At 34.4% G+C, this 9,001-nt stretch overlaps 1 protein-coding gene across 1 annotated transcript; it reads left to right on the top strand.

Moving 5' to 3' along the window:
• Positions 1–1,363: 1,363 nt before the first annotated feature.
• LOC111985137 (uncharacterized) lies at positions 1,364–1,981 on the top strand. The gene has a single exon (XM_024016786.2). The coding sequence runs from the start codon at positions 1,364–1,366 to the stop codon at positions 1,979–1,981; it is 618 nt and encodes a 205-aa protein (XP_023872554.2).
• Positions 1,982–9,001: the final 7,020 nt, after the last annotated feature.

Here is a 9,001-nt window from a genome sequence, read left to right as displayed (position 1 = left end):
AACAACTAGAAGTAAGTGGGCTACAGAACATGACGTCTCTCAAGACGTGTATATATATATATACATATTTGGTAAAATATATTTAGATATATAATTGCAAAAGTGAAGTTTCAAAAAAAACTTATACCATTGTAAATGCATAATATATACCAGAATTTTATTATTTATTGTATATTATTATGAAACTGCACATGTTAAGAATGTTTTCAAATAGTCAGTTAGACAGTCTGCAACCTTTGCCAACACAGGGTTAAGTGTTGGCCTTCGGCCGATGTAGTGTTATTGTGGTGTGGTGCAGTGTTATCGTTTGCTCTACGGAGCCAGTGTTGCCTTTTTGAGGTTAGTGTTATTGTTCCCTATGGGAATCACCCACCGAGTGTTTAGCAGCTTATGTCTTTGTCTCGCTAATGTTTAACGTTTTCCGTATCAAACTACTATTATATTGTTATTGATCTTCATAAGTGGAAAAATTGTTTATCGTTATAATATATTGTTTCTACCTATTTAGTGTAATTTTTACTAACTAAAGTGATTATTATTTTATTTTATGATTTCAGCCTTATAGTTAAGGGGTTTATTCTTGATAGTTTTACAAAGTATATTATATCACTGTTAAAGCTATTTGTAAATGTTTTGTAAAGTTTATATTTTATCAATGATACTAATATTTTGTTTTGGAAGACATCCTCATGCTATGTAGTCTCTTATTGGGCTTCTAGCTCACCCCCCTTTCTCCACCCTTTCAGATTAGAGCGTTGGAATATCTTTTGGGTGGTAGATCATTGACCCCCCCCCCCCTTTCTCCACCCTTTCAAATTAGAGCGTTGGAATATCTTTTGGGTGGTAGATCATTGGAGACATTGAAGACTTCTTTTGGAGCTATGTTAGTTGATGGACGATTTTAGTATATTTTCTTGGGATAGTGAGTTTGGTATTTGTGGAACTCTTTGAGATTGTATTTGGAGACTTTATTGTTAAAGTTTTTGTTTTATGGATTTCATAAGAAATATTTTGATGGTTTGAAGTTTATTTGTGGATATTTAATTACACTATGTTCCATTATATTATTGTTGATTATTTCTAAGACAGGTTGTGCATCTAAATCCTCGCTTTGGGTTTGGGGTGTTACGGATGGTATCTAAGCATAGGTTTATGATTTTGTTGACTTATAGGTTTAATCTTGAGATTATTTTGGAACAAGAGTGTGATCATAAGGAATTTTAGTGTTGGAATTATTTGACCTTTCATAGTGTTTTTCAGGAGCGTGTAGGCATGATTATTGCACCATCTGTTTGTTTGGTTTTGACTTTTAGGAATATTTAAAATCTGTACTTATGATATTTTTGTTGTATTGCTTAGAGAGATGGCTCCACCAAGGAGGAACACAAGGAATGGTCAGTCGGATATTGGCGGAGCCACTAATCTTCAGGCTATTATTGAAGCCATTGGGGGCTTAACCAATATAGTGCAACATCAAGTAGGAGCCACCAATCCAACTAGTGCTCTAGAGAAGTTTAGAAAGCTTGACCCTCCTGCTTTCAAGGGTACAAAGGATCCAATAGAGGCTGACAACTGGCTTAAGGAGATAAGAAGACTCTTTAGGGCAATGGAAATTAGTGATGAGCAACGAGTTATCCTTGCTGTTTTTGTATTGAAAGGCGATGCATTGGAATGGTGGGAGACAGAGAGGACACATGGGAGAGAAGTTATAACTTGGCAGAATTTTGTTGAACTCTTTCGTAAGAGGTATTTTCCTGATAGTTTAATGGTGCAAAAGGAAGCTGAGTTCATTTGCATAGCACAAGGTACTCAATCAGTGTATGAGTATGAGCGGAAATTTGCTGAATTATCCCGCTTTGGTCCACACATGGTTAACATAGAAGCAAGGAAGGCTAGGCATTTTGAAAGGGGATTAAGGGAAGAAATTCAGGGACCGGTTTCCATGTTCAAATTGGAAACATATGCAGAGGTGGTAGATTGAGCTCTCATAGCAGAGAGAAATTGCAATCGTCTTTCAAAGGCCAATGATCAATAGAGGGAGCCAAATCATAGTAATTTTCTTAAGGGAAAGTCTAGTGAAAGTTTATTCAAGAAGCAAGGGGTGCCCAATTCAAACAAGAAGGCACATAAGACTTGTCCAAGATGTGGAAAGGCTCATAGTTGAACATGTTATTTGGAGTCGAGAGCGTGTTTCAAATGTGGCAAAACTGGACACTTTATCAAAGATTGCCCAGATATGAAGAGTGAGCCAATGGTTGAGCCTAATGATGTGAATCAGAGACCAAAAATCCAAGGAAGAGTGTTTGCCATTACTAGGCAAGATGCTGAGGAATCTAAGTCAAGTACCATCTCCTTTTTTCTCTTATGAAGTGAAACAATGGTTGTTGAGTCTATGTACTATTGTGTGGTTATGGTAGTAGACTATATAATATGGATTGGTTAGAAGCATATCCTGTTGCTTTGAGTTCTATAACCTAGTGTTTTTCCTTGGGCGCTTTTGTTAAATAAAGGTTATATGCTAAGTTTAAGAAGTGTGACATTTGGTCGGATTAAGTGATGTTTTTGAGGATTGTTTTGCAAATTTTAAGACACAAGAGGTTGCATGCTAAATTGAGAAAGTGTGAGTGCTGATTGAATCAAGTGGTGTTCTTAGGACATATGATCTCTAGAGATGAAATTACAGTGGACCCTAGTAAGATCAAAGCAAATGTACATTGAGGTATGTTTTGAATTTTCGTCGACCAAAATTTTATAAGAGGGGGAGAATGTAACACCCGCCTCATTTTAACTGAATTTATTTGCTTCTAAAGTGAAATTGATGAATTATTTAATTTATTTTGAAGGTGATATTATTCTATATTAAGGTCACTACAAAGAAAATAAATAAAAGAAGATGTAACATGAGAGTTATTTTTGTGGATTATTCATATTTAGCTTTTATTCTCCTTCTTAGTTAAGGAAAAGGATAAGAGATTTCCTATTTGGATTAGGAGTTTAATTGTTATTGGAATTCTTTAGAGTTTTAGGCTATCTAAACAACCTTAATATGAGTTTTAGTGGGAATTAAAGTCTTGGAAGCTTATTTAAGTTTTAGTGGGTCTTAAACTCTAACCCAAGTAAGAGTGTTATTCAAGAGTACTAATTGGAGTGTTTTTTTAGAGGCACACATAGTGGATCTTTTTAAGTCAGCCACGTGAAAGGGATTTTCTTGTATCTATTTTGAGAGCAGCGGCTTACTATTTCCCTAATCGCTAAGCTTCACGAGGACGAAACTGTAGAGGTAATCATTTATACGTTGAACTTGATCATTCAATCTATTATAGCATGATAGGTAATAATATCAATCGGCTAAGGTGGATGATTGTTAGGGATTATCATAACGGGTCCATGTCCCATTGATTTAATTCAATTGTATTGTACGTTGGATGTTTCTTGGGTTTCTATAGACACGTTTGGCATGAACTGAGGGCTGTATCATATTGATTACCTGTTGGATTTGCAAGCCTTTGGTCTAACAAAGGTTGATACAAGTATTGGATTAAATTCTAATAGTCAATACATGCTATAGAATACAAGTCCTACGGTTAGAGATTTTATGGATACTAGATATTTATTTTGGGTTAATATAATCTACAAGCATGTGATTTATTTGGAAGCCAACTTGTACTGGGAGAATTAAATAACATAGAAATTCACATATTCGGCTCATTAGAATTGTTTACTAGGTATTGATTTTGGAGTACTTGATAAAGCAATTGAGTACTGGATAGCTATAGTTTCAGAATAAGTAGTGAGATATGAAATTTAAGAGTGAAATTTATATTTTGTTCCTGCCTTAGTGTATCCAATCTTATTGAGTCGTCTTGTGCTTATTTTAGGTTCTAGTTGATACTGTTTCAGACAGTTGAGGTGAAGCTTTATTTAACAACTAGAAGTAAGTGGGCTACAGAACATGACGTCTCTCAAGACGTGTATATATATATATACATATTTGGTAAAATATATTTAGATATATAATTGCAAAAGTGAAGTTTCAAAAAAAACTTATACCATTGTAAATGCATAATATATACCAGAATTTTATTATTTATTGTATATTATTATGAAACTGCACATGTTAAGAATGTTTTCAAATAGTTAGTTAGACAGTCTGCAACCTTTGCCAACACAGGGTTAAGTGTTGGCCTTCGGCCGATGTAGTGTTATTGTGGTGTGGTGCAGTGTTATCGTTTGCTCTTCGGAGCCAGTGTTGCCTTTTTGAGGTTAGTGTTATTGTTCCCTATGGGAATCACCCACCGAGTGTTTAGCAGCTTATATCTTTGTCTAGCTAATGTTTAATGTTTTCCGTATCAAACTACTGTTATATTGTTATTGATCTTTATAAGTGGAAAAATTGTTTATCGTTATAATATATTGTTTCTACCTATTTAGTGTAATTTTTACTAACTAAAGTGATTATTATTTTATTTAATGATTTCAGCCTTATAGTTAAGGGGTTTATTCTTGATAGTTTTACAAAGTATATTATATCACTGTTAAAGCTATTTGTAAATGTTTTGTAAAGCTTATATTTTATCAATGATACTAATATTTTGTTTTGGAAGACATCCTCATGTTATGTAGTCTCTTATCGGGCTTCTAGCTCACCCCCCCCCCCCTTTCTCCACCCTTTCAAATTAGAGCGTTGGAATATCTTTTGGGTGGTAGATCATTGGAGACATTGAAGACTTCTTTTGGAGCTATGTTAGTTGATGGACGATTTTAGTATATTTTCTTGGGATAGTGAGTTTGGTATTTGTGGAACTCTTTGAGATTGTATTTGGAGACTTTATTGTTAAAGTTTTTGTTTTATGGATTTCATAAGAAATATTTTGATGGTTTGAAGTTTATTTGTGGATATTTAATTACACTATGTTCCATTATATTATTGTTGATTATTTCTAAGACAGTTTGTGCATCTAAATCCTCGCTTTGGGTTTGGGGTGTTACATATAGGGGAAGTCAACAGGTCTAACATAAGTGATTATATATATATATATATCAACTCACGGATATAATAATAGGCGATGCACTTTTGACCCTTTATGCCTATAGGTATGATGTAGCTATAGACTTCATTAGTGGCAGAAAATAAAGAGAGCAAAAATATTGTAATTACGTGGGTTTTTTTGAGTGAGTGGATAGTGGGCAATTATTGATTATTTTTAATAGTCTCTCTTTTGGCCAGGTATCGTTATTAGTTTTTCTTGAATTATTTGATTATTGAGTATAGTACTTGAAACTGTTTTAGGTATAATATCTAAGGATTCTAGAAGAAGTGTTAGGAGAAGTTCCTTTTGGTATGGCTTTTGGAGGTAAGCAACCTTATCCTAATTGGTTTTATTTTGCGTATTTTAACTATTGAAAATTGTTTACAGTTATTATAATTTTATTTCTATTGTATTACTGATTCCAAGTAAAGAATTATCACAAATTGTAAGGCTGAAATTTATCAACCATCTTGTTGGCTTTATTCCGTGCCAATTTGCTTGTAATTTACACTTATTAACTCTGTATTTAAGTGAGATTCTTGTGAGGGTAGTGTGTGAAGTGAGTGTAAAGAATTGCTCATCCTTGTGCAAAGAAGCAGAGACTCGCGATTAGGTCTCGCGGCTTGCAAGCCACCAAATGCTGCGCACGTGGGAAGCATGCGAGAAGGTGAAGGGTCACGCCAACTGTTGCACTACAGGACAAAAGTCCTAGGCTGGCCAGGCCGTTATCTCACGACTTGAACTCGCGACTTGGACAAGCCGTGAGGTCAAGCCGCCAACTTACCCTGTTTGGTAAAAACTGACTCTTCGTATTCCAAACACACACCACTATATATAGACCCTTATACCCACGAAATCAAGAGAGCTTCTAGAGAGAATTTTGTGAGAGAAACCCTAGAGAAAGACAAGATTGCCTTATCCTTAATCTTCACTAAGAGACTTTATAAATTCCTCTACTCTCTTCCTCTCCATTGATACATCTTTGAGAGGCTATTGACCAAATTCTTTTCTCATTACACCCACGTCTGTGAGAAACTACATTCTGGTGANAGGGTCTATTGCTATTCATGTATCCCAACTACATTTTCTAGTGGATTATTGACCGCTTGGAGGGCGGCGGAGAGGTTTTACGCTGAGGGCTTCGGTTTCCTCTTCGATAACACATCGCGTGTTGTCCTTGTGTTTGCATCTCTCTTCCTTTATCTTTGCCTTTTATTTTTTGTTGTGGATGTGATTATAATTGGCTTAGATTGTTTATCAATTCTGTGTTTGGCTTATATTCATGTTCTGCACATTAATTGTTTGATAATAAGCTTGAATTGATATTTTGTAATTTGGGGTCTAAACGTTCAAGGGTGTTTTACACACATATTAAACATTCAGAGATTACATTAATGTAATATTTTAAGGTAATATAACATTATGGCAAACTAAACGTCTCCTTGAGGTTTTAAGATCCACTGAAAGGGACACTAGAATTTTATTTTGGGAGTTACTGCTTTGTAGTTGATAATGTTGTGGTTGATCCACACGTTAAAAAAAATGTAACAATTAAAAAATGTAATTTTTTTTTCTTAGTTATTTATTTATTTATTTATTTATATACTGATACCCATAATCAATGATAAACTTTCTTTTTTATAAAAATATATTTGAGTTCATTTAATAGGAAAATAAACCAAACTAAAACATATTAATATTATTCAGTTTGGATATGATGAGTTTAATATCGATTCTAGATTAGAATAGAATTAAATAAAACATTTTAATCATTTAATGATTGGCGCGGTTAAGCTAATTTACAGACTTTGAAAAGGACAAGACACTCTTCGAAAATATCTTTAGATTCATATTTCAATTAACCTAACGTTTTTTATTTATTATTATTTTTTTTTTATCTCTACAATGAGTAGAAATGAAACTTTTCTTAGACCAAAATGATTGGGAGATAAACTCCTTGGGGACCTTCCTTGAATAATTAATATAATATATAGAAACACTCTTTAACCTAAAAGGTATAAGCCTAATGGGTATCGTCGATACCATATTTTGTCCGACCCCGATTCACGCGTGAAAACAAAGCCAAAAAAAAAAAAAAAAATAGAAGAGCTAAAAAATCATAAATTTCAAATCCAAAAAGGGTAAAAATAAATAGAGCATGCTTGAACGATGAATCAAAAAGTCACAACATTTGAAAAACTCATTTTACAAAAAATCTAACCAAAACCCTAACCGAGTATAGTAAAAAAGTTGACTTTTTGATCCAACTGTTGGATCTTGTTGAATTTTGGGCTATCTCATAGGGCATATATTTCCCTTAGAAACAATAGTTTATGGGCCAAAACTGAAGTTAAAATAAATAAGATATCACAAAAATGTTGAAATTCTAATAAATTATTCATTGTATTTTTCAAGAAAACGAGCTGTTTTTTACCTAACTTCGTGCAATAAACTAAACTGATTAGCCAAGAATTAGGACGGCCGGGCTAGACCATCTATGACATATAAATAATAATAATAATAATATATTTAATAAAAATTATTTATATAAAAGAAGTATATAACCAAGAACTACATTAAAAAAATTAAAAAAAATTAGGGAGATTAAATTCTATAAAGATGTGGTATAAAGCCTAAGTTTTACATTCTCCAATCCCAACATATCATATTATCATATTACGAATTAAAGAATAGATACTATCACACCCAATTATTTATAATACTCATTTGAAAATTCAGCCCAATTGGACATTTATTGAGATGTTATTAGGTGTGGTAGATGTATTAAGTTTTAAGTAAAAAGCTAATGTAGCAATTTTTTAATAGATAGTATAAAACATGAATTTCACATCTTATCCTTACCAAATTCAAACTCATAGTTAGGTGGTGTTTTGGCTCTTTTAAGGAGGAAGGGGAAAGTCATTAAGTATTAGCATTTTATTTTTTGAGGGCACAATGGCCTCCCTCAACCCCTTTGCTTGAATCTTGGGTCCAATAAGAGCACATCATGTGCTAAATGCTATATTTTTAACATTTAGAGCATCCTTATCAAACATCTCAAAAAATATAGAATTTAGCATCTCAAAACCCAATTTTATAATATATAACACACCACTTTACAGTTTACAATACCACCTATATCAAAACTTCTATTTTTTTTACCGTTTCATTTAAATAATATTTCTTTATTATTTTACAATAATTTTTTATTTTTCCTCTCTCTCCTCTGTCTCTCCTTTCTTAACCCAAATTCTCAGCACTACTGGCCACCACATCCACCCACCCATACCACAACCACCACATCCACCCACCATTGCTGCCACCAACCACCAGCCAAATCCACCGCCACCACAAACAACAGCAGAGAAAAAAAAACACCCCACACATCCACCCACCACATCCACATCCACCGTCGGACCACGGCCAAGTTGAACCGCCGGCCACCACATCCACCCACCCATCACCACCAACCACAGCAAGAAAAAAAAAGGAAAACCACAAACCACGGCCAAATCAGTTTCGACCAATCAGTTCAATCCGACCCATGAACAATCAGTTCGATCCATGACCAAACCACGCTCCGACCTACGAACAATCAGTTTAATCCATAGTTTTAAAAACCGGACCGGTCTGACCGGTTCGACCGGGAACCGACATCAAATCCGGTCCGGTTATGATAAAAAACCGGAAATAAGTAAAAAATCGGTAAACAGTAAAAACCGGCCGGTCCGACCGAAGAACCAAAAAACCGGAGGTCAAACCGGTTATTAACCGGTTGAGAGTTTTTTGTCTTTTACGGAAAAACTGTGTCGTTTTGGTCCTCAAAAATCCTAAAATCTAACCCTAAGCCTAATGCCCTCACTCAGTCACTCCTCACCCTCAGACTCTCTCATCTCACTCACGCGTCACTCTGCCTCAACCTTACTCCCTCACTCACCTCAAGCTCTCAAATCTCAACTCTCTCATCTCAA

The sequence above is a fragment of the Quercus suber genome, unplaced genomic scaffold (assembly GCF_002906115.3).
Source record: "Quercus suber isolate HL8 unplaced genomic scaffold, Cork oak 2.0 scaffold_801, whole genome shotgun sequence".
NCBI lineage: Eukaryota > Viridiplantae > Streptophyta > Magnoliopsida > Fagales > Fagaceae > Quercus > Quercus suber.
Note: the sequence above shows the minus strand (reverse complement) of the source record. Positions and strands in the feature narration are given on the sequence as shown.